This window comes from Podarcis vaucheri (genome assembly GCF_965113315.1).
Source record: "Podarcis vaucheri genome assembly, chromosome: 7".
NCBI lineage: Eukaryota > Metazoa > Chordata > Lepidosauria > Squamata > Lacertidae > Podarcis > Podarcis vaucheri.
In genome coordinates this window covers 69,147,428-69,174,163 of record NC_138765.1, presented here as the reverse complement: position 1 = coordinate 69,174,163, position 26,736 = coordinate 69,147,428, and the positions used below count along the sequence as shown (strand labels likewise).

General features: G+C 47.8%; 1 protein-coding gene across 1 annotated transcript; it reads left to right on the top strand.

Annotated features, from left to right (window-relative positions):
• The first annotated feature begins 13,798 nt into the window (after window positions 1-13,798).
• LOC309536109 (taste receptor type 1 member 1-like) lies at window positions 13,799-25,653 on the top strand. The gene is made up of 6 exons (XM_082229972.1): window positions 13,799-14,235; window positions 14,551-14,833; window positions 17,264-18,043; window positions 20,689-20,895; window positions 22,131-22,251; window positions 24,391-25,653. Exons 1-6 carry the CDS (start codon window positions 14,057-14,059, stop codon window positions 25,332-25,334), a joined length of 2,514 nt encoding a protein of 837 aa, XP_082086098.1. The 5' UTR covers window positions 13,799-14,056; the 3' UTR covers window positions 25,335-25,653.
• The last annotated feature ends 1,083 nt before the right edge of the window (window positions 25,654-26,736 follow it).

Below are 26,736 nucleotides of genomic sequence, written 5' to 3'. Positions count from 1 at the left end.
CTCTTCCCTACCCCACAAAGCCTCTCCCTGGCTGGGCTTGCGTTGTGAGAGCTGTGGGGCAGGTGGAAAGCCCTGGGAGATGGAGGGAGAGAAGGGGGCAGCAGAGGACTCAAGCGGAAGGAGGAGGAGGAAGCCCCTTCTCTGACTTTTAAAGGAACCCCGTCTCCTTCCCTCTGCCAGTGTGGCTTGTGCCCATGCAAATGGGGTGCAGCCACATTAATGCTGCTATCATCTGTTTTGGTGCTTGGAAGAATTCTTCTCAAGCATTTTGAGTCCTGCCCAAGGGGTTGACATCTCTCCTCACCCCATCCTCGAAGGTGCAGGTTGATTTCCGTGAAGCCTCTTCTGCCCCCACCCAGGCAGTACATGAAACCCTCCACTACCCCCTTTCTGAAAAACATTTCCCTTTTTCCTCATTTTCTATTATCACTTTTTTTTCTGGAATCAAACTGGGGATGTGTGCGCAGGGGCCGATGACTAGATGCCCTCTGAGCTACTAAACTGATGTCTTAATTTTACTCATAATGAAAACAGGCATGTCTTACACGGCTTTTAAAGAAGAAATCTGTGTATGCAGCCTAGGAGCATTTTTGCCACCCAGTTATTAACACCTGAGTACCTGAGGCTGTGGAAGGCATCGCTGCAGTGCCTGTAGACAAACTGCCTTGCAACCTTCAGCCTTTCTCAACCTGTGAGCTCCCAGATGTTGTTGAACTACAACTCCCATCACCCCTAGCTAGCAAGGCCAGAGCTCAGGGATGATGGGAGTTGTAGTCCAACAACATCTGGGGACCCACAGGTTGAGAACCACTGCTAGCTGCATCTCCACATAGTTAGGGCTGACTCCCCTTGCAGGACTGATGAGATCTCTGCTCAGCAGCTGCCTTCAGTTATCAGTGTCTCTTGAGGGAAGGCCACAGACAATTTAAATGGTGCCAGAGCAAGGTGGGCAAAAGACTATGTGCTGTAGATCCAACTCCCAAGCATTTAATAATGGCAATACCAAAAACCACACAGTTGGGCTGGTGGAATTGATAGGAAAATCGGGAGTTGATGGTCAGAAATGTGTGTTGTGTGGAAGGATGCTCTGAGCTGTGCCTGGTTCTGGTACTCAAAAAAATAAATAATGGGCTTAGAATTATTTAATTCTAAGTTTGTGTTTTCCCCCTTGGCTCTGGTGCAGGATTTCCCAAACTTGGGTCTCCAGCTCTTGTTGGACTACAACTCCCATCATCCCTAGCTAGTGGTCAGGGATGATGGAAACGGTAGTCCAAAAACTGCTGGAGACCCAGGTTTCCCTGCTCTGGTGGGCTAATATCTGGGTTTTTGTATGTAGAGGTTGAGATTTGCAGGTTGAGGGCAGAGCCACAGATGCACCAGCCCATGGGCAGAAGAAGGCTAACCTCCCCTGTCCTAGCAGGTTGCTGTGGTGCCCGATTTTGGCCACCGTCTCTCTGCCTCGCCCTCCCCTTCCTGCCTGATGCTGCAGCAGCACTGCCATAACCGGTGAGCCAAGGAGGCTCGTCCTGCTCCTCCTCCTGCTGCTGCAGTGCAGGATGTGACTTGTCAGGCCTCCTGTCTCGCTTGTGCAAATAGCTTCTTGATCACTTACTCAGATACTCAACAGCGAGGGCTTGGCGCTGCCTCAGGAAGGAGGTGGGAGGCAGAGGTGCTCGCCAGGAGGTCTGAAGGAGGCCTCCCTGTTAGAGAGGAGAGCTTTCTGTGGGTGGGTGCTAAGGAGATGCCCTCAGTGGGCTGGCTCTGCAGGCAAACTCTGCCAAATCTTGCTGCTTTAAGGTCCTGAAAACCCCAGCAGCAGATGGGTTGTTCTGTCTTTGATTTGCCTCCAGGCCCTCTCCTCAGAACCACTGGCCAGTTGGTCCTAAGGCACCCAGAAGCAGCAGTCGACCATGAGCAGGATTTGATCTTCAGCATCAATGTGGGGGAAATTGGGCCAAATTCCCGTGGACAGGCCTTCTGCCTTCTGAGAAATGGAGGCTGGGATATTCTCCTTGACAGGCATTCATTTATATGAGAGGGGAAGTGGTGCAGAGACTCAGGAGTAGCACACACCTTGCCTTGTCCCTCCCCCTGCCATATTTGTGCACCCCCCACCCCATTCTGCAATACGAGAGAATGATCCTATCAATGTCTTTCTCCTCTTCCTCAGTGCAGTGCTTACCTGAGGTTGCTTTCCTTTGGAGAAGAGAAGGGTGCAAACTTAGGTTGTCTCTGTAAAGTTTGAGCTTTCCTTTTCTTTCTTTTTTTACGAAATCTGCAAGTGAAACCTGTCTAGTGCACAACCAGAGCGGTGGTCCTAATCCAGATTCTCCAAAGAGAGGAGGAGACCATCTGTAGGCCATCTCTGCTTCGGAACCTAGCAGTTCCAAAGCACACCAGTGCAAGTAGATAAATAGGTACCACTGTGGCGGGAAGGTAAACAGCGTTTCCGTGCGCTCTGGTTTCCATCACAGTGTTCCGTTGTGCCAGAAGAAGTTTAGTCCTGCTGGCCACATGACCCGGAAAGCTGTCTGTGGACAAACGCCAGCTCCCTTAGCCTGAAGGGGAGATGAGTGTTGCAACCCCATAGTCACCTTTGACTGGACTTAACCGTCCAGGGGTCCTTTACCATACCTTTTACCTTGTAGGAAGTCACCTTTCTTAAAAGTTCCAGGCCATGAGGTGGGCACCAGTTTCCCATGCGACAAGCCTCACCACTTCTGGAGATGCCTTGAGCTGTAACCCTCACCAGCGATACTTCCATCTTTCTGCTGCTCCCATTCTCCTTCTTTTATTGATGCTATAAACAACCCCAAAGTGCAATAGCAAAAGGTTAAAATTACGTCATACAAAGCAAACAAGCAATAAACAAGAAGAGAAGGAAAAGGTAATGACGCCAATATAAACCAGCACATCCATATTCCCAGAGGTGGCGTGGAGGGTGAATGCTGAGCATCTAGGTCTGAAGCACAGGAAATAATCCCTGAAAAACCCCTGGAAACTCGCAGTTGCTGTGTAGTTTTATTTGGCAATAGGTAAAGTTCGTAAGTTGTTCTACCACCCTGCCAAATGCAGATTTTTTCTAGGGTTATTGAGATCCTAGAGTGCCAGACTTGTCTGTCCACACATTCAGTAACAGCAATTGTGAGGAAGCCTGATTTAATCGTTCTAGATATTTGCTCTCCCTGTCCTTGCTGCAATTCCCTCTCAACAGGTGGGCTGTGCCCTAAATGGAAGAGGAAAGGGTGAGGGTTAGTTACAGGCTAAGCTTGGTACAGCGCCATTGTTAAGTTGTGGGTGAACATAATAGACGACACAGCGATTCTTCAGACAGCTCTTGTTTATCCACAGGCCAGAACAGAACAGAACTGAAGGGTTCAGCCAGCCTGCTTATATAAGCTCCACTACAACGCAACAGTAACAACTTTCTGTAACTATCCAATCACTGAATGTCACTTTCAATTCCTTATTTGCATATGTGGAACTGAGTGAAAGCTATCTACAGTATCCCCCTGCTGGCCCAGGATGAGAACTTCAGTGCATAACAGCCATGGCTGCACCAACACTGGTGAAATGCCCCTCTTTTGCACCACAGTGGACTCCAAATGGCATATTTGAATAGTCTTGGAGGCTGCGTTATATGCCCTGCTTCTAAGGAACTGTAGGGAAGCAAGCAGAGGGAGGGAGCCAGACCTTTTCACTTGGCACAACCACTGAGACACCTGCTTTGCTAAGAGGCTCCTCTCTTTATTTCTTCAATTCATTTCCATCCCGCCATTCCTCCAAGGAGCTCAAGGTCCTGAAGGTAATTCTCCACCTCTCCATTTATCCTCACCGCAACACTGCAAAGTACCGTACTTTTTGCTCCATAAGACACACTTTTTTCTTCCTAAAAAGTAAGGGGAAATGTGTGTGCGTCTTATGGAGCGAATGGTGCTGCGCGGAGAGGGAGAGCTGCCCAGAGCCCCTTTAGCGAAACGGGAGGAGAAACGGAGCCCCTTCTGTTTCTCCTCCTGCTTTGCTGGAGAGGTACTGTGCAGAGAGGGCCACCTTAACCGCACTAGGTTGTTGTGTGATAGCCCTTGTTTAGCCCCCTGAGCAACTTGACAAACAGACAGGAGAACATTATTCTTGTTTTTCCTCTTCAGTCAGTCTTGAGCCATTCTTGAGCCAGTCACTGAGCCATGTGATGCATTTGAACTTCCCTGCTATGCAGGTGAAGGTGGGCAGTCAGATGAACGTAAGAAAAATCCTGCTGGATCAGACGGAAGGCCCACCTAGTCCTGCTCTCTTGTCACACAGTGGTGCCTGTGAGAAGCCCACATGCAACACATGAGCATCATAGCACTTTCCCATTCATGTTCACCAGCACATGGTATCCAGAGGCATGCTGCCTCTAATCCTGCAGGTACCATATAGTGATAATGACTGGTAGCCATTGATAGCCTTATCCTGCAGGAATCTGTCTAATCCCCTTTTGAAGTCACCCAAGCTGGTAGCTGTCGTTCAGTCTTCTAGCAAGTTCTGTCTTTTAACCATACATTGTGCAAAGTTCTTCCTTTTGTCTGTCCTGATCTCCTACCTAACAGCTTCCTTGGATGTGTGTGATATAAGTATCTTCAAGGTTCAGGGTATCCTGATGAAACCCTTCGGGTTGTTTATTAAATAGTTTAGTACAACATTTGATTCAGAATATTTTTTTTTTCTTGTTTTCCTCCTCTCAAAACTAGGTGCGTCTTATAGTCGGGTGCGTCTTATAGAGCAAAAAATACGGTGGATAAGCCTGAGAGGCAGTGGCTGGCCTCCAAGACCACCCGGTGTGCTTCATGGGGATTTGAACCCTGGTCTCCAGCACTAGTCTAACCACTATGCAAGACTGTCTTTCTTGCCAGGGATGTGGAAGCACTGGGTGGGCGGGTATCCCCGCCAATGCAGGTCATTCCTGTGATCACTGCTTGCTTTGGAAATGCAAGCTTCTCAGGCAGAGGCAAGCATACTTTTTAACCTGTAATAAACATCGCTGTGATGAATTCAGCGGCTGACCTTGTCTGGGGAAAGGCGGCTGTTCCCTTCTACCCCGTCCTGCAGGGTAATTTGGGCCTTGCACAACCCCTGCCCATGTGCCAATTTCCACGGGCAAAGAATTTGCTGCTCACCCCACCCCCTTCCCTGAACTACGTGTGGCAAGTTCCTTATACAACCGTGCTCTGTTATCTGCGAACACAATCAAGCTTTGCCCTGATGTGCGAAGGAGGCAGCAATCCCCTTAATAAGGCAGCCGAGGACACACAACTTCAGGAATGAAAAGGGAGGAGACAGTTTGGACTCCGCCCGCAATGGCATTCCTTGGGTCCTGTTCTTCCTGGGGTGGACAACCCACCATAAATCACTGCCAGTCAAATGTGATGTGGTTAAGCAGTGACGCAAGCTCCGAGAATCAAGAGGCAGCATCTTTGAGCATCTGAGCAGAGCGCTCCTGCAAAGATTGGAAGAGGAGTGAGGCTGTGGCAGAGGGGCCACCACGGCTGCGGCCCTGCCAAGCTCATGGTGGCTGGCAGAGGAAGGGTAGAGGTAGAGTATGGGCTTATCCCCCTGACACACACACACACACACACACACACACAGCTAGTATTGCAGAGTTGGAAGGGACCACAAGCGTAATTAATTTTTTTTAATCGTTTTTCTTGATTTTCCAATAAAAACAGCCAATCAACATGTCCACATCACAATCCAATTAAAAACAAAAAACTAAAATAAAAAAAAGACCGAATTGTAATTATTATTAATTTTTCCAGGCTCCCCATAGTCTGGACCTCTGAAGTATATCTCCAAATCTTCAGTCCTGCCTCTTCTCATTGTTTTCATATTTTCCACATCACACGGGTGATTAATTTTGAGTTTTTTTGTAGACAGATGATATTGGAGACATACTGGCCCTCTGTCATGAATGCTTCAGCTGAGATTCCTGCTTCGCAGGGAGTTGGATCAAGATGACCCATGATTTAATTAACAGGGAAATTAGTCAAAGTCTTAATAAGGAAAGCCATTGAAAAGATGGTTCTGTGTAATCACATGATTTGATGAGGGCTAATCCGAAAAACTAAACTGATTTTGTTTGGTTTGGGATGGTGACATTGGGTTGCATCCATCAGGACTGCTGTGATCCTTTGATTGGCATACCTGGTTGAGGAAGGTGCTTAAGATTTGGGGGGTCCAAAGCCACCCCCAAGCTGCCCCCAGGACACCCTCCGCCTTTTGGCCTCATCATCACGGGGAACACCAAGGACATGTCTCCTGCTGCCATCACGAACCTCCTCTGTCCAGCTTCAGAGGGTGGAGAGCATTGCTGTTCCCCACAGTCTTACAGCAGACTCCCATGACTTAGCGGTTCTCCAGACCTCTGAATTTCTTCCAATCTAGGCCTTCTTGCATGTCCCCACTTGTCCTGGGCCACCAGATCAATAATTATTTTTTCAGTCGGAGAGACAAAATCTGAGCCCCTTGAACAACAGCTCCTCAAAATTCTCCCCTCGATTGAATTTGAGAGCTGGCATGTGTGAATCTTCAGAACTGTCCCTTCAGGCTTGGTGTGAAAGCAAAATGCATGCTTTCTATTACAGTGGTACCTCAGGTTACATACGTTTCAGGTTACACACGCCACTAAGCCAGAAATAGTGCTTCAGGTTAAGAACTTTGCTTCAGGATGAGAACAGAAATTGTGCTCTGGCGGCGCGGCAGCAGCAGGAGGCCCCATTAGCTAAAGTGGTGCTTCAGGTTAAGAACAGTTTCAGGTTGAGAACGGACCTCCGGAACAAATTAAGTACTTAACCCGAGGTACCACTGTACTCATTCATTCATTTTGCCCATTGGTCCACCAGCTTTTCTTCCCCCCATAATGTGGACAATGTTTTTATTTATTTACTGCATTCATATCCCTCCTCCAAGGAGCTTGAGGTGGCATACATGTGTCTCCTCCTCAATTAATCCCGATAGGTAGGTTAGGTTGAAAGGCAGCGATTGCCCCAAGGTCACACCCAGTGAACTTCATGGCCAAGTGGGGATTCGAATCCTGCTCTCCCCGGTCCTAGTCCGGCACTCTAACCACTACACCACACTGGCTTTTCGGTGCTTCCGAGAAGCACCTTGATATAAATGATTGGCAAAGGCTTTCGTTGTTTCCTCCAGCCCAGGAATGAGGCTGGCATGACGTACCTGGGCTGCCTACACTTTGGGAGTGTTTCAGTTCCAAGCACATCCCGAGATAATTGCAAATTAATGAGATCCTGGGAGGTTCTTTGGGAACGGTGAGGAATTTGTGAGTAGGTGGTTGTGCGATAGACGGTGCTCCTTAAGTTTAATGATTTTGATGAGTGGTGCTTCTCCTCCTCCCCTTCCTCTTCTCATAAGGGCAGGGAAGGCTTGGAAGTGAGGGCAGTCAAAGGAAAAAGCCAGTTAGAAAATACCGTATTTTTTGCTCTATAAGACTCACTTTTTCCCTCCTAAAAAGTAAGGGGAAATGTGTGTGCGTCTTATGGAGCGAATGCAGGCTGCGCAGCTATCCCAGAAGCCAGAACAGCAAGAGGGATCGCTGCTTTCACTGCACAGCGATCCCTCTTGCTGTTCTGGCTTCTGAGATTCAGATTTTTTTTTTCTTGTTTTCCTCCTCCAAAAACTAGGTGCGTCTTATAGAGTGAAAAATACAGTAGTTTGGGCTGTTGACAAAGAGCAAGCTGGGCAAGACAAGGAATATTGAGGTCTGAATATTGAGCCTCACTTCAGCAGGTTGTACCCAGACCTAGACGCAAAATCCCTTTTTTAAAATAATAATAAAAAAAGATTTTTATTGATACAGCAAGAAAAATGAAAAAAGCACAAATACCAAATTACACACAGGAATAACCATAGACACATAATTTTCTTAGCAAACAATAAAACATATATTGGTCTTAACACTAAAGACCCAACCTCCCCATCTATTCCATATTTCGATTTCATATTACTTATTGCCAATACACACTTTTATCATAATTAAACTTTTTCTTAATATATCTGATTTCTTATATCTACCTTGCAACTATTACTGAAGTTCCTCGAATGCTGCAACAGAATTTAAACTACTATATTTATTTTTCAGATATTCTTTGAAAACCTCCCATTTTGAAACAAATTCCTGTTTTGATTTATTCTTTACTTTTTCTGATAGACCATCTAATTCGGCATATTCTGTCAGATTTTGGATCCAAGCTTGTATAGAGGGGATTTCATTACTCTTCCATTTTGCCACGATCAGAAATCTTGCTGCCGCCGTCGCATTTAAAAAGATAGCCTTCCTCTTTTGCGGAATATCCAAATCTGTTATTCCCAGGTGGTAGGTCTCTGGTTTTTTAATGAAAGAGATCTTTAGCATTTTTTGCAGTTCTGCATGGATACTCTCCCAGAATACCTGTATTCTCCTACATATCCACCACATATGGTAGAACAGTGTTTCCCAACCTTTTTTGGGCAAAGGCACACTTGTTTCATGAAAAAAATCTCGAGGCACACCACCATGCCAGATGGGGAAAGGTCACTTTTTACTTATGTAAAAAAAAATAAAAAAAATAGTAACAGCATAGAAGGTAATGGTTAGGCTAGCATCCCTCTTCCAAATATGCTAGGTTTTTATTTGCAGGGACTGTTCTACATGGGAAAGCATTCAGCACTGTCATTCTCCCATCTGCCATCTGAATTGGTACTATTCTGGGTCAACTTACTCTGCTGCATGTGTAGATGAGGCCTTATTAACATTTAAGCTGAGAAAAGTATGACGTTTCAGTAGACAGTCTGCAAAATGGCACCAAGTGTGGGGGAGGGGGCAGAACAGGTTTCAGATACAGGATATTAAGCATACACGTACCTCAGATTGAACTGGTTGCTTGCTTTGCAAGTTTTCATTTCCCAAATGACTGCCTTGGCAAGCGCAATACCTGCCAGGCTCAACGCCGGTCTCGCGCTGCCGCTTCCCGCGCTCTCAAGGCCCCGGGAGGAGGAAGGCGTGAAGGGAATCCCGAAGGCGCGAAAACCTCGCGCATGCGCAGGCCTTCCGCCTGCGACAGCCCAGTAGGCCGGTCTAGCCTAGCCGTGCGGCAAGAGCGGCAAGAGCAGTCAAGAGCTAGCGTGCGGCAAGAGCAGTCAAGAGCTAGCGTGCGGCAGAGCGGCGATGGGATGTGGGAGGGAGCTCGCTCCTCGCCGTCGCCGCCCCGCCCCTCGCCGCCCGACTCCCTCCCACGGCACACCAGGCAACGTCTCGCGGCACACTAGTGTGCCACGGAACACCGGTTGGGAAACACTGTGGTAGAAAGTTCCTAGACACACAATCCTATCTTCCCCGCCTCCAGGGGGAGCTCTTGTTCCAGGCATTAACTCTCTGTTACAAAAGCCACAAATTTAGAGACCGACTGTATCTCAAAAGTCATATTTACAGGGCTCTAGTGATTTCAAGCAAAGGGAACAGATTTTATTTTATGTTATTATTTCATTTCATCTTTAAAATATGTTGCAGCTGCCCCCTTGCCCCCCCCAACTACAATCATGGAAGGAGACAAGGTCGGAAGGGGGCAACAGTCAGGAAAAGGTTGGGAAACACTGGTCTAATCTCGGGGTCACTAGGACATGCAATATGATGTCATGGTCCAATTTGGTCAGGGCAAGTCATAGCTCATGATGGGAAAAGGTGCCCCTTGCCACTGATGCCACCTACAACTACAACAGGAGGACCAGATCAAGCAGCACTGCCAACCTATGAGCCTAAACAGTTCAAACAGTGGCTTTAAATAGGTTCCAGCTATACTGGGGTGCGGGTGGCGCTGTGGTTTAAGCCTAGGGCGTGCCAATCAGAAGGTTGGCGGTTTGAATCCCCACGACGGGTTAGCTCCAGTTGCTCAGTCCCTGCTCCTGCCAACCTAGCAGTTCGAAAGCATGTCAAAGTGCAAGTAGATAAATAGGTACCACTCCGGCGGGAAGGTAAACGCGTTTCTGCGTGCTGCTCTGGTTTCGCCAGAAGCGGCTTAGTCATGCCACATGACCCAGGAGCTGTCTGCGGACAAACGTTGGCTCCCTCGGCCAGTAAAGCGAGATGAGCACCACAATCCCAGAGTCGTCCGTGACTGGACTTAACGGTCAGTGGACCCTTTACAGTACTTCTATACCACCAGATGGCAGGAGTCCACAGAAAGAGGCTGCATTTATACTATTATGCCACCAGGTGACAGCAATGGGTAGGAAAAGAGGCTGCAGTTACACTATTACATTCTTTTATTACATTCAATATAATACTATATCTTATATTTTATACACAGTAATAATACATTTTATATATGATTTTGTTAATTGTACAGCAGGAACTTTCTAGTGCAGCCCTGGAAGTCGAGGAAGCCTAAAAAATACTGTGATTTTAAAATGGATCGTGTTATTTGTTAATTTTAGGGCTGTGTGAACCTACAGCTCTGACCTGACCCAGGGAGCACCTGATCCAGCCCCAAATTAATTGGTGGAGTGGGAGCGAATATTTAACTAGGGTTAGTTTGGTAGTGAGAGATTTTACTTTCTTGGGCTCCATGATCACTGCAGATGGTTGCAGCAGCCATGAAATTAAAAGACGCCTGCTCCTTGGGAGAAAGGCGATGGCAAACCTAGACAGCATCTTAAAAAGCAGAGACATCACCTTGCCAACAAAGGTCCGCATAGTTAAAGCCATGGTTTTCGCAGTAGTGATGTATGGAAGTGAGAGCTGGACCATAAAGAAGGCTGATCGCCGAAGAATTGATGCTTTTGAATTATGGTGTTGGAGGAGACTCTTGAGAGTCCCATGGACTGCAAGAAGATCAAACCTATCCATTCTGAAGGAAATCAGCCCTGAGTGCTCACTGGAAGGATAGATCGTGAAGCTGAGGCTCCAATAGTTTGGCCACCTCATGAGAAGAGAAGACTCCCTGGAAAAGACCCTGATGTTGGGAAAGATTGAGGGCACAAGGAGAAGGGGATGACAGAGGACGAGATGGTTGGACAGTGTTCTCGAAGACACAAATATCAGTTTGACCAAGCTGCGGGAGGCAGTGGAAGACGTGCTATGGTCCATGGGGTCACGAAGAGTCGGACACGACTAAACGACTAAACAACAAGAAGAAGTTTGGTCCACCATATTAATTCAATATGGCATCGGGCACCCAATTGTAGATGAATCCAGTTCAAACGGGGTGAAACCTTGGGAAACAGCCCAGAGAAGCCTTTTGCAGCTAAAATACCGTGTTCTGCAGAGACCACCAACACAATGTCCTCGACACCCTAACCCACGGAATCACAGTTTAAAAAAAGGGGGGGGAAGCCGTCACTCATTTCACTCCAAAATGGTGCCAAACATCAGTACAAGCCCTACAAAAGCCTTTTGCAGCCAATAAACATCATTTCACAGAGACCCCCGAAACGTTTTCTTTGCCAACATAATTTGCGGGGGTCAAAGCATCCCCCCAAAACCATCACCATCCAACTCACCCCTAAACGGCGCTAAACCTTGAGGAATGCCCTGCAGAAGCCTTTCGTGGCCAAAAAAACGTGTTCCACAGAGACCCCCCCCCAAAAAAAAACGGCATCACATTGGTTTTGGTTATTTGGTTGAATTATTCTGATTGCAGGTTTTATAGATGTTTATATTTATAAATATTAACTGTTACCAATCATTCTTGGGTATGTTGGCAAGCTTCTGTAATTCGTTCAGGTCCTGTTGATTAAAATCTTTGGTGCTGGTTTGGAGAGAATCAGACGACGTTGGGTTTTTGGGTAATACCCATGACCCTCATTTTGATTGTCTATTGCTCCGTTTGTGGGGGTTTTGCTGCAAAACGCTGCTGCAAAACTTTCCCCAAAGTTTGGCATCAGTTTGGAGTGAATTGGATGACATTTAGTTTTTGGGTTACCCTGTGATCCCCAGCTTTGAGTGCTTATTGCTTTGTTTGTGGGGCGCTGCAAAACACGGAATTTTTTTGCTGCAAAATACCGCAAAACTTTTCCAGAGTTTGGTGCCAGTTTGGAGCGAATCGGACAACGTTGGGTTTGGGGGCATTAACGACAAACCCTGTTTTGATGCATCAATTACTCCATCTGTGGGGTGCTGCAAAACATGGACTCTTTGCTGAAACAGCTGCAAAATGATTGCAAAACTTTGGCACCTGTTTTGAGGGGGATCCCAGATTAGGGGGTTCATAGTTAATCAAGCTTTTGGCTGGTGCTGTAGAGGGGGATGCTTCTGACATTTGGAGGTGCCACACAGCTCCTATCAGGTGAGCAGGCTGGAGCAACATCGAAAAGGTGCCATACAGCAGAGATAAATTAAGTGAAGTCCTGCATCTAGGTACCAAAAAAGTGAAGGGCCCCAGCCTGGGATGGGGGATACCTGCCTTGGTGGTAGCAGCAGCAGCAGCCCTGATAAGGATCCCAGTGTCTTTGCTGGTTCTCAATTGAGCCCAGCAGTGAGGTGTGACTGCTTAAAAAGCAGGTGCCACTTGAGGCAGCACTAACAGATGTGGAGCAAGCCTGTCTCCACAATGGCTCTGCTCTGCTTCCATGGGCAGAGACAGCGAATGGTTCTGCATACCTGTTGATGGAAGCCATAGGAGCTGCTGTATCCCATGTCCTGCTTCCTATGGCATCTCAGAAGGATGGAACCTTTGGCTCAGTCCAACTGCAGGATTCTTATTTTCTTAAACTGCTCGTGGCCACTGCTCCACAGATATTGTTGTTATACAATTCCATTCACCGTATAGATGGGTTTATGAAGCATTTTTGTATCCTTCTGCTGTGCCTAAGAAGAATTCTATGGAACAGTGGGTATATCCAGAATCACTGTTCACTACATCTGTTTGCGGACCACTTTGGCAGCATTGGACGCCATAAAACAAAGCTCTACGGCTTGTTTTCATCAGATAAGAATCTGACCCATTGCTTCTTTCAGAGACTTACAAAGAATTTCAGAGACTTATAAGACTTAGGTTTATTTGGTTCTATGTTTTCAAGAGAATCCATCAAGAGTGCACATTTAGTGACTTTCAGAGATTTATAAGATTTCTGTTTATTTGGTGTCTCAATGTTCGTATAGACTGTATAAAGAGTTCAATGTGCTCTACATGGGACTACCTTTGAAGGTGACCCGGAAACTGCAATTAATCCAGAATGCAGCAGCTACCCTGGTGACTGGGAGTGGCCACCGGGACCACATAACACCAGTCCTGAGAGATCTGCATTGGCTCCCAGTAAATTTCTGAGCACAATTCAAAGTGTTGGTGCTGACCTTTAAAGCCTTAAATGGCCTTGGTCCTGTATACCTGAAGGAGCATCTCCACCCCCATCGTTCAGCCCGGACACTGAGATCCAGTGCCAAGGGTCTTCTGGCGGTTCCCTCATTGCGAGAAGTGAGGTTACAGGGAACCAGATAGAGGGCCTTCTCAGTAGTGGCACCCACCCTGTGGAACACCCTCCCTTCAGATGTGAAGGAAATAAACAGCTATCCTATCTTTAAAAGACATCTGAAGGCAGCCCTGTTTAGGGAAGTTTTTAATATTTAATACTGTATTGTTTTTAACACTCTATTGGGAACCGCCCAGAGTGGCTGGGGAAACTCAGCCAGATGGGTGGGGTATAAATAAATTATTATTATTATTATTATATTGCATTGTTGTAATCGTGTTGCCTTGGATATTACCAACATGCCTGCCTGCCCCTCTCCCTCCGAGAGGTTGAGTTGGTTCGGCCTCCCGCCCCGCCTCTCCACTCCCACTCCCAGCTGGCACCATTAAGCAAAGCAGTCTCAGCTGCATGTAAAACACTTTCTAAGCAAGCAAATGGGCCTCCTCCTCCGAAGAGCAGGAGAAGAGGCCCCCATGGGTGACATGCAGAGAGGGGCAGGTAGCAGTGGCAAAGCCAGCCGTCGGCGGAAACGTGTGAGCCTCCTCCAAGCCCCTGCCCGCCCCATGCTACCGGCCTGCCCCGAGGAGGGAGAGGCAGCGAGCTGCTTTTTCTCTCCATCATGCCTGCGGGGCTTGTCCTGGCCGCCTTCCTGGTGGGGCACATGGCTGCTGCCAACAACTTTTGCCAGGCCCTCTTTAACCTGCCAGGGGACTTCATCATCGGCGGCCTCTACCCAGTCCATAGCAATAGCACTGAGCGGAACAGGACCCGCCCACTTCAGCTGCCTTCCTGCGAGAGGTGAGAGGGCTGGGGTTTTTTGTGTTGTGTTGTGGGGGGGCTCTTTCTTCTCCCATCCCTGAAGCAGAAATCAGGGCTGTTTCCTCAGCATGCTTCACCCCCTTTGACTCTTCCTCTGTCTTTGGCCAGCTGGTGGGTGACCGTTCATGGGCACCTGGTTGTGGGGGCAGCAATGAGGATTTCTGATTCTTCCAGTCATTTTAGCCCTTTAGGCATAATCCATCAACTTGATCTGCCATTCTTCTCTGGTGGGGTGTGTGCGTGTTGAGGTACCATTTCTACAGGCTTAATTGAACCCTACATTTATTTCCTCAGTCTAAACCCTTGGGGCTATGTTCATTTTCAAGCCATGAGACTGGCTGTTGAGGAAATCAACAATTCTTCCACTTTGCTCCCCAACATCACCTTGGGATACCACATATGGGACACCTGTCAAGACAGCCTTTACCTGCAAGCCGCCTTCCAGCTCTCCCCACACCAGTGGTGCCACTCGCACCAAGGAGGCTGTTCCCAGAGAGTCATCGGTGTGGTGGGTCCCGACACGCCCGAAATGACGCAGCTGACAGCGAGAGTCTTCACCTTCTACGGCCTTCCGCAGGTGAGCTGCTAAATTGATGCTATGCATTAGTCTCGGTGGCCTTTTCGAGAAACGGTTTCAACATCTGACCCTGTAGCCGTCTCCACTCTGCTGAGCTGGTGGGCCTACAAATGGACTGGTTCGTTGTGGTGTCAGCCATATTTGCATATATGTGCCAGAAAAGCTGTGGAATGAACCTCAAGGGATTCTCAGGCACCAAGCAACCATGTTGGGAGAGGGAAGGAAGACCCCAAAGGCAGCAGTTAAGTCAGCCAAATCCTTGTTAGGCCCTCACCAGTTGGGTGAATGTGTAAAGTGGAACTGGTCTGGAAGCTCTGACTTCCACAGAATGCGGCAGGCAGGTTGCTCCCAGGAGAGGATGTCCCAGGGCTATACTGGTTGCCAGCGTGCTGCTGGGACAGGTTCAAAGCTCTTGTGTTAATTCATTCACAAAGCCCTAAGCAACTTGGGCACTACATGTAAAATGTCCAAATGACAGACAATAGCAAACACAGCAGGAGCCTGCAGCTGCCTCACCCAGCGATGTAGGCGGCTTGGGAGAGTTGGCAGCGCCCGCCGTTCAGGGCCATGGCTCAGTGGGCACAGCCCCACTACCATAATGCTTGCATGCAGAAGGTCCCAAGTTCAACCCCTGTCAGGGACTGGAGTGAGGAGGAATGGTGGAGACTGCCCTCCCCTCCTCCTGCACTTCCCAGAGAAGAGGGAGAGACAGTATAGATTTAGAACAGTGGTTTGCAGAAGGTCACAGTTCAGAGGCTGCAGAAGGGAGAAGCTGGGAAATATTGGGAGAGGAACAGGGAAAAGAAGCAACACCAGGGGAGAGACAGTTGACAGACTCAGTGACTTGAGAAAGTATTTCACACACACCCCTCCTAGGACCCAGCGGGCATTGAAAGTAAAACAGAAAGCTCAGAGGCAGAAAGCACAGATCAGCCAATGTAGGGATGACATATAATAGGAGAGATGGAGGGGTTTACTCAGAGCAACGCCATTATCCAAGAGAGACTGCATTTCTATTTCTAGGGTCAGAGGAAGGGGGGCGGTGGGGGCGGGTCATCCCAGGTTTCACCACTGAGGGGGGTGACAAAATGCTGGGCAGCACCCATCGCGGGGCCTGCAGCATGCCTGAGCCACGCATCTTTCCTAGGAGTGACACAGTGGCTTGCGCGCCCGCAGACTCCGCACTGCCCCAAACGGTCCGCCTGCCACCTCCCCCTCAGCTGTAGGGCAGCTGAGTGGGAGGAGGCCGGCAGACTTCTCAGAGGCCCTGCGGAGCGTCCTGCCAAGGCTGGTCCTGCCCCTGGACGCAGGGCACATGCGCCACCCCAGGCGCCCAATCGGCTTGCTCCGCTGCTGTCGATGTCTCTCTCTGTGAATATTGACTAAAAGATATTGGTAAGAGCTTCTTGTCTTTCCCTTACTGGCAGACTGCCGTGAGGGAGGGGAAACAGATTCCTTGAAGCCTGACAACCCCCTTGCATCTGGCATCTCCAGGCAGGGCTAGGAAACATTCCCTGCTGCCAGGCAGTGTCAACCACATAGAACTAGGTGTATGTTGTTAATATGTTGTTTAATGGCCAGTGGTTGCTCATGTTGTAGTTGTTAATGTTTTTATTTCTATTTTTTTCAAAAAAATATTGATTTTCAAAATTTCAAAACAGACAAACAGACATACATACATCCTGTTTAAATCTTGGTAACATTATTAAGTGACTCAAATCCCCTTGGTTGAATTTCATTATAACAGTTTTCCAAAATCTATTTTTTCAAAAAATTAACTTGGTCACTTAACATCTTTCATTCTTTCTAATTTAACTTTAAACATCTTAAAACTTATCTTTATATATTTGAATCCTAAGCCTATCTATTTATTTGCAAGCTTTTCCAATTAAGTTATCTTAACATATTTAGCTAAATAGTCTTTAAATTTAATCCATTCTTCCTGATACTCCTCTCCTTCTGGTCGCGGACTCTTCCAGTCAGGTCATCCAGCTTCAAAAAGTCCATCATCTTCATCTGCCAATCTTCTACTGTTGGTATTTCTTGTGTTTTCCAATTCTTCGCTAACAAAATTATTGCTGCAGTTGTGGCGTACAAAAATCATTTAACATCTTTTTTTGGGCAATTCCAAACCTGTTATTCCAAGAAGAAAGGCCTCTGGTTTCTTAATAAATGTACATTTCAACATTTTTTTTCCAATTCATTATAAATCTTCTCCCAGAAGTCTTTCACCTTGGGGCTGTAGTTGTAAATGTTTTTAAACTTGGTCACGCGTATTAGGTGACTAATGGACGCGATAAATGAGAACTCCCCCACTTTCTCCATCTGCACCTGGTAAGAACACACACTGCTCTAGGCACTCTCTGAGCTGTGCACACATCATTCCATATTGCCCTCCTGCTTTTAAAAACGTGCCTGTCTCCTGTCCAGGTCTCGTACAGTATCAAGAAAGAGATCTTTGCTGACAAGAAGCTCTTTCCGCTGCTTTTCCGTACGATCCCTAGCAATGACCACCAGGTCTCGGGGCTCATCTCCTTGATCTCGGCCTTTGGCTGGGAGTACGTCTCCGCTGTGGACAGTGGCACCAAAGCCAGCGAGAAAACAGTTCAGTCTTTGATTGCCAAGGCAGCAGCCAAGGGCATATGCATTTCCTACCAGGGGCTGATGACGGCCGATCTCCGCATCTTGGAAAGCCGGCTGCAGAGGGTGATTGAGAACATAGAGAAAGCCAGAACCAACGTCGTCATCGTCCTTTCCAATGTGGTCATTACCAGGAAATTCTTCCATGCTGTCATCAAACTGAAGATCAAAGGCAAAGTCTGGATCGCACCCGAGTCCTGGATCTTAGCCGACACCATTGCTTCCATACCAAACATTGAGCAAACAGGCACCGTGCTTGGACTCACCGTCAAGCCAGTCAAACTGCCTCAATTTGTACACTTTGTTGGGAAAACGCTACAGCACTCCCCGTCAAACAAGATGGATGGCCCTTTGCTCTCTGAGGCCCCGACGGTGGAGGCTTGCTCCCAGTCCTGCGATGAGAACCAACTGCTCTCCCCAGACGCTTTAGCCAACATTTTGAACAGTTCCGTTTGGCAGTGGTCTTTCTATTCATACGCTTCTGTCTATATCCTGGCCGAGGCCCTCCACAACCACCTGGGGTGCAGCCTGGAAGGATGTCCAGCAAGCAAGGAGTTCAAGCCACGGCAGGTAATAATAATAATAATAATAATAATAATAATAATAATAATAATAATATTTTTATACCCCGCCCTCCCCAGCCAAGGCAGGGCTCAGAGCGGCTTACGAGCAATAATAAAAACAAGTTGAATGATTACAACTTAAAAACAACATTAAAATATTGAAACATTAAAATATTAAAATGTAGCCTCATCGCAGGAGGAGAAGGAAAAGAAAAAAGAGGGGGGGAATCAAATTGGCTCCAAGCCAAAGGCCAGGCAGAACAACTCTGTTTTACAGGCCCTGCAGAAAGAAATCAGATCCTGCAGGGCCCTGGTCTCATGAGGCAGAGCTTTCCACCAGGTCGGAGCCAGAGTTGAAAAGGCCCTGGCTCTAGTTGAAGCCAATCTAACTTCCTTAGGGCCCGGGTGTTGCTATTTATGGACCTTGAGGCTCTCCGTGGGGCATACCGGGAGAGGCGGTCCCGTAGGTACGAGGGTCCTAGGCCGTGAAGGGCTTTAAAGGTCAAAAGCAGCACCTTAAATCTGACCCTGTACTCCACCGGGAGCCAGTGCAGCTTGAAAAGCACTGGGTGAATATGCTCCCATGGAGGTAAGCGCTACGTTCAGGGGAGCAGGCCACCACTGCTGCTGCTGTTTTGATAAATAGCATCCTCTCCCCGGGGTTTTTCCTTTCAGCTCCTTTGCTCCTTCCCAAACATCTGGTATATTTGGGATCAGGCTGCTCCATATCTCCCTTTGTTCAAAGGCAGGCTAGGAAGCGCCTGTCCTCTACCCTCAATGCCTGGAGGAAGTCGGCTTGAGGCACCAAGGGACTAAAGTGCATTTGCCACTCGCCTCCCTCCTATGTCCATGTGCAACATGTCTAGTTGTATTCTTTTTATTAATTGTTTTTCTTCTTTTTCTTATTATGTTTTTACTGAAATTTTATTGGTGTTAGCCGCCCCGAGCCCAACTCTGGCCGGGGAGGACGGGATATACAGTGAGGGGCGAAAAGTATTTGATCTCCTGCTAAAATTGCCTGTTTGCCCTCTGACGAAGAAATGACCAGTCCATAATTTTAATGGTAGGTTTATTGTAGCTGTGAAAGACAGAATAACAACAGGAAAAACCCCAGAAACCCAGAAGACAAAAGTCAGAGAATGATGTGCATTATAACAAGTGGAATAAGTATTTGATCCCTTTTGCAAAAGGCGACTTAGTACTTGGTGACAAAACCCTTGTTGGCAATTACAGAGGTCAGACGTTTCTCGTAGGTGGCCACCAGGTTTGCACACATCTCAGGAGGTATTTTGTCCCACTCCTCTTTGCAGATCCTCTCCAAGTCAGTAAGATTTTGAGGCTGATGTGTAGCTACTCAAACCTTCAGCTAGAGTTAAATGGGCAAATTTAGCAGGGGATCAAATACTTTCCCCCCTCACTGTAAATAAAATTTGTTGTTGTTGTTGTTATTGGTGGTGTGACTTAATAGCATCCGATAGGTGTCAGCTAGTGCCTCCGCAGTAATGGCTGCAGCCAGAGCAGTTTCCCCAGCTCACTTGGTTCATAAACCCAAGGCAAGCAGGTGGCATTCAGATGTCAAAGGCAGTAGCTGCCTTTAGGATCAGGTGCCCTGAGGTTGTGGGAGGAAAGGGAAGAAACTTGAAGCAGATCTCTCCCATCACCCGGGAGAGGAGTGGGTGCAGTGTCTGTAGCAGAGCTTATATATATATATATATATATATATATATATATATATATATATGCAGGTTTTGGTGTCTTCGGGTGTCTTCCCGTGTAAGAGTCGGGGTGTCTGGGCGACGTTTCGACGAGGTCTCACTCGTCATCTTCAGGCTGGTGCTTTCGGCTTCTTGTTACTGGAACTGGTTACTGGTTCCAGTAACAAGAAGCCGAAAGCACCAGCCTGAAGATGACGAGTGAGACCTCGTCGAAACGTCGCACAGACACCCCGACTCTTACACGGGAAGACACCCGAAGACACCAAAACCTGCATATATATATATATATATATATATATATATATATATATATATGGAATTTCCATGGGGGAGCGGGAGAGTGATAATCTCAAAAGGGCACTTTTAACCTTTTCATTAATTTTAACTAATTTAAATAAATAAAAAATAAATGCCATGAGCCGTGCATTTTAACAGCAAATCGTTGTGCAGTGGTACCTCGGGTTAAGAACTTTATTTGTTCTGGAGGTCCGTTCTTAACCTGAAACTGTTCTTAACCTGAAGCACTTTAGCTAATGGGGCCTCCCGCTGCACCGCCGCTGCACGATTTCTGTTCTCATCCTGAAGCAAAGTTCTTAACCTGAGGTAGTATTTCTGGGTTTGCAGAGACTGTAACCTGAAGCGTCTGTAACCTGAAGCGTCTGTAACCCGAGGTAGCATTGTAATTTAAAGAAACTTGGCATTTAAATTCTAACTAAATATGCCCAGAATGCTTGACATAATTTTTCTAGAAAATCCTGCTCAGCGTGAATCTCTGGAGAAGGCTGACATTGTCTCCTGCCTCCAGCTGAAATAAAGCAAACAACAGGGATCATCATCTCTCAGGCCAATGTTTAGCTGTGCTACCCACACATCCTTCAACAAGCACAGTAAACCCCTCCCCCTGCACCCCCAAGATGCAATTCTCTTCTCATTTCAGTTTTATGAAGCATTGTACAAGGTGAACTTTCCTCTGCAAGGCAACACCATCACCTTTGGCCAAGAGGGAGATCTGTTCCTGGGCTACAGTGTCGTCACCTGGAGCTGGGAAAATGGCACGGCTGCTTTCAAGATGATCGGCAGCTACAGTTCCCAAGCCCTGAATATCAACAAGTCTGAAATCAATTGGCCAGCACCAGGGTATCAGGTAAGACACCAGGCGAAACACCCAGAAAGAAGGAAAACACGGGCGATGCTGGATGAGGATGATAGATGTTGGGAGAGAAGATTCTTACTCTCCATAGCAGAGCTAAGCACAGTGGCAAATGCTCCAATTTACATCTGCCCACCTTTAAACAAATGTTCCCCACATAAATGCTCAGGCTAGAATAAATCACAGGGACTTAGCTTTCCAAATAAGTGAAGCTTTTACTCACAGAGATTCCAGAAGTTACAAGAAACAAGTCTCTATCCACTGGCAGTAAAAAATAAGAAAGAAAAGGTTCCAAATGACTCCCCAAAGAACTTGGTTTTCATATGAAAAGAATCATGCAATCTTTAGGTTAACAAAGACGCAGGCTTTAAAATCTCCATTTTGGAGAGAGTCAGCTCACTTGCAGGGAACCCAGTTGCTTATTTCAGGAAGCACAGAGGGGGAAAGAGAGAGAAGGGGTGGGGAGGAAACAAAAGGCTGCAGGGAGCCTGCTAAGCTCCTTCTCCACTGACAACCTGAGCTCAGGTTAACCCTTTCATTCATGCAGCTGTGAGTCAGTAGCTAGATCTTACAAAAGATGGGAGCTGTACTCCAAGCATCTGGAGGGCATCAGATTGGGGAACAGCTTGGGGCTTACTTGGACATAAAAGAACCTAAGAGCAGCCATCTGGATCTGACCCTAATGGCTCCTTCTGCTATGGCATTCCGTTTCTCACAGTGACCAAGGAGATCTTTCTGGGAAACTTCATCTTGCTGCTTCCTTGACATCCACATGCTGCCTATCCAAGGCATTGCTGCAGCTCCTGGAAAATTTAGCTTGCTCTCTTGCACACCTTTTCCAGCCTTACAATATCCTACATTTTTTTTCCATTCATTCATTTAGAGAAAGTAATAACCATAAATAAATAAGAATAAACACGTGTACCCCGCCACTGAGACCATTCCATTGTAACTATCCAACCTCCCAAAATTTCAACACCCCTTGTGATGGTTTGACCCCCTTCTGTTTTAACAGTACACTACATTTTTCTGATATAATATCCTACATTTTTCTCAACATAGATTTCCATAAAAACCTTGTGATATTGGGGGACTGATTTGTTATTCCTTTTTAATGACACCTTTTAATGATGGATACCACATTGGATGGGTGCAGTGAACTACCGACTGACTTCCACCAGTCGCCAACAACTCAAATGCCTCCACTTAACCGAACTCTCCTGTTCTAGGTCCCCAAATCATATTGCATAGCAGTGTGTGAAGTGGGTCAAATCCGAAGCAAGCAATTGCTGGAGGAGTGTTTATGTCGCTGTGACGATTGCCTGGAAGGGACCTATCAAAACGAAACAGGTGAGTGCAAACACCGCATGGCTCAGGGAGCCTCATTTGTGAATCTGAAGACTGGCCTCCGCTATGCGCTAGACAAGTTCTGCCAAGTAGGCAGAGGCGGAAGGCAGGAAAGAGTCCCAAGGTGTCGGAGTTATGAGTGTCAGATAAGGTGGTGGGTTCAAATCCCCGTTCACAAAGTCTTTCGTGATGGTTCCAATTCTGTCGAATGAACAACAGTCCAGAACAGGAGCACAAAGTGCCGCTGCTGTTCACTTTTGCTTCTGTCCCTTCATGGGCTGACAGAGGGTCCTCTGGAGGGTTTGTTTTTGTTCTGAGTCACAACACAGCTTTACCCTCTGCCCCTTTACCCTCTCCCCCAAGCAGAGACTCAGGCAAAGGGCTCTTTGTGGATGGCAACACAGGCTCCAGCGATTGTCTCTATCTGTGACTCCACGACCTTTGCAAAGGCCCATACCGAACTTTGCACAGAGTGTGGGGCCCTGCAAAGCCCCAGGAAGCTCACCAGCTATAAGACACCATCTGGGGGAAACGTGGGATTAAAAAAAAAAAAATTTAATTAATTATTCCTCCTCCTCCTCCTCCTCCTCCTCCTCCTCCTTCTTCTTCTTCTTCTTCTTCCACAATGGGAAGGCAGGGCTGAAAAGCAGAACTTTAGAGCTGGAAGGGACCCCAAGGGTCATCTAGTCCAACCCCCTGCAATGCAGGAATCTCATCTAAAGCGAATGGCCATCCAACCTCTGCTTAAAAACCTCAAAGGAAGGAATGTCCACAACCTCCCATGGGAGACAGTTCCACGGTTGAACAGCTCTTACTGTCAAAGGTTTTCCTGATGATTTGTCAGAATCTCATTTCTTGTAACTTGAAGTCATTGGTTCGAGTCCTACCTTCCAGAGCAGGAGAAAACAGGCTTGCTCTCTCTTCCATGTGACAGCCCTTTGGATATTTGAGAATGACCACCGTATCTCTGCTCAGTCTCCTCTTTTCTAGGCTGAACAATACCCAGCTCCTTCAACCATTCCTCATAAGGCTTGGCTTCTAGATGCTTGATCATTTGAGTTGCCCTCTTCTGCTCATGTTCCAGCTTGTCAACATATCTTTCCAATAATAATAATAATAATAATTTTTATTTATAACCTGCCCTCCCCAGCCAAGGCCGGGCTCAGGGTGGCTAACAACCAATAATAAAAACAAGTTGAATGAATACAACTTAAAAGCAAGATTAAAAGACAACATTAAAACATTAAAATGCAGCCTCATCACAGGAGGAGAAAGGAAAAAAGAGGGGGAGGGAATCAAATTGACTCCAAGCCAAAGGCCAGGCAGAATAACTCTGTCTTACAGGCCCTGTGGAAAGAAATCAGATCCTGCAGGGCCCTGGTCTCATGAGACAGAGCGTTCCACAGTGGCGTAGCGTGGGGGGTGCAGGGGGGGCCGGCCGCACCGGGCGCAACATCTGGGGGTTAGGGTTAGGGGGCGCAAATCCACGGGTTAGGGGGCACAAATTACTTGCCTTGCCCTGGGTGTTGACAACCCACGCTACGCCACTGGCGTTCCACCAGGCTGGAGCCAGTGTTGAAAAAACCCTGGCTCTGGTTGAGGCTAATCTAACTTCCTTAGGGCCCGAGACCTCTAGGGTGTTGCTATTTATGGGCCTTAAGGTCCTCCGTGGGGCATACCAGGAGAGGCGGTCCCGTAGGTAAGAGGGTCCTAGGCCGTGAAGGGCTTTAAAGGTCAAAACCAGCACCTTAAATCTGACCCTGTACTCCACCGGGAGCCCGTACAGCTGGAAAAGCACTGGGTGAATATGCACCCATGGCAGGGACCCCGTGAAGAGCCTCGCTGCAGCATTCTGCACCTGCTAGAGTTTCCGGGACAGCTTCAAGGGCAGCCCCGCGTAGAGCGAATTACAGTAGTCAAGCCTGGCGGTGACCACCGCATGGATCACTGTGGCCAGGTCGGGGCGGGAAACGTAAGGAACCAACTGCTTGATGCGGTGAAGGTGCATCCCTAGCCTGGGAGAGAACCCTGCATGGAAGTCCTGGAGAGTCAATGTAGAGACAACAATTTAGTGCCTGCCTTGGTGTAAGGCATTTTCTTCTACTTCTAAGCTGACTGAGCTTCTCCTTTCATCCTCTTCAGGTGGAGACACTTGCATCCTGTGCCCCCCAGGGATGTGGTCCCCTCTGAAGAGCAGCACCTGCTTCCCCCCGCTCATCACGTATCTCAACATCACCACCACCACCATCTTGGCCCTGGTGATCCTGACCATCGTCGACTTCTTCCTGCTCTTTGGCTGCTTGCTGGTTTTTGCCCTCCACCGTCAAACGCCAGTGGTCAAAGCGGCCGGGGGCAAGCTGGCTTTCGTCATGCTGGCCTCGCTGCTGTCTTCCTGCACCACCACCAGCCTGTTCGTCGGGAAGCCCACCGAGGTCACCTGCCTGATCCGGCAGCCCTTGTTCGCCATCAGCTTCACCGTCTGCGTCTCCTGCCTCCTGGTCCGCTCCTTCCAGATCATCTTCATCTTCAAAATGGCCTGCAAGTTGCCCCCCGGAGCCGCCAAGTGCTGGGTCAAGTACAAAGGCACCTACGTCTCGGTAGGCCTCAGCTGCGGCCTGCAGGCCCTCATCTGCCTCCTCTGGCTCCGCTTCTCCCCGCCCACGTTGCAAGAGGATTTTGTGAGCGAGAGGGAGGTCTACCTGCAATGCTCAGAGGGCCACTTTATGGGGCTAGGAGGGGTGCTGGGCTACATCACCCTGCTGGGCAGCGCTTGCTTCGCCTTTGCCTTCTGGGGCCGCAACCTGCCCAAGAATTACAGCGAGGCGAGGCTCCTCACCACCAGCATGCTGGTCTTCCTCATGGGCTGGGGCAGCTTCATGCTCATCTACATCACCACCGAAGGGAAGGGCAAGGGGATCCCTGCCTTGCAGATGTTCACGGTGCAGACCAGCGTCTATGCCATCCTCTGCACCTTCTTCCTGCCCAAATGCTACCTGATCCTCTTCCAGCCACAGTTCAACACAGTGGCCCATTTCCAGACCTGTATCCAAGCCTACACGGCCACAGTCAGAAACACCGAGCAGTGAGAAGCCTTGGGGTGGGGTAAAGGCTTCTCCCGCAGGAGAAAGCCCGGAAGGACCATGGGAAAACTTCTGCTCCAACAAGAAACGGGAGCCTGGAGACGGGGGTAGCGGGCTGCACACTTCACCTGTGTTGTAAACATAGGCCGGGTGCTCAGAATCATAGAACATCTGTGTGCCCGAGAGCCAAATAGCAGAAACTACAGAGCGAGGCTACATTTGTATATTTCAAGCTTCTGAGAATTCGGTGTAGAATTTCAATGGATTTTTGGGCAGAGGTCCAATGACAACAGGATTGTCGATGGTGCTGCTTGGCTACTGCAAGTAAGCAACTCTCTCTGCCGCTTGTCTGTGTAATCTTTTTTAGGGATCCTACGTAAGAAAGTGATAGCTGCTCCTCTTCCCTCCACCACCATCAGAAGGCAAGATCAAAGGCCCAAGTGAGACACCCTCTTTCCAGAATTAGGGCAGGGATAGGGAAGCCTTAGGGGGACCCCCTCTAGATGCAGCTGGAGTTATGCTTGCCGTCCTCATCCTCCCTGACTCTTGGCCACATGGTCTGCTGGGAACTGGGAGCTCACACAGTATTGGGCAGGCCCCCATTCCGGGCACAGTAGGAAGGAGGAGGGTGAAGAGGAGTAAAGTCCAACTGCAGGAGAATCTGGGAAGGGGGGGGGCTGTTCCTTCACACTTTAGCACCATCTACCCAGGGCAGCAGAATTATTTTACAAAACTCTCTGTTGGTGTTCTCAAACTGACCCTTAAGTTCAGTAGGGGTGATCTATGAAGGGGTATCCCCACTGTAAGGTGCCCCTGGGGCAAGACATTTGACTGTATTTGTAAATAATTTACAGGTTTGCTGCTAGGGTTTTTTAAACAACCAAGTGGTATATAAATTTTGTTAAATAGGATAAATCAATGCTTTGGAACACTTAGCCAAAAGTAGACTCGATTCAGCATCAATTCAACTCAGGTGTTATGCATGCTATTAAAATCCTTAAGTTCAAGTTAGGGTGTGTGAAAGAATTGTGTTTTTGTATCGTTTTCCTTCATTGGGGGGGCAGTCGTACCCCTGCTGTGGACAAGTGTGTGTCTGTTTTTATGTTGGTTGGCATCTCAAACAAATGAGGCGTCCCTTCTAGATTTCAGGCACGCAACTAACTGCATTGATCCAAAGCTGCTTTCTTTCTCTTAAACATCTATAAATAGTGAATATGAAAATTAAGCCTAGAAGTCTTTTGTGCGTAGTCAACATGAAAAATGTCTCAACCATCTATGTATTCCCTGCAGTACTCTCTCAGAATCGCTCTTATTTAATCACTTCCCTCAACATTTATCTTCCATTTGCATGACTTGACTAGGCAAACCAGATAATTTGATAAGCAAACATTGTTTTGCACGGAGGCCA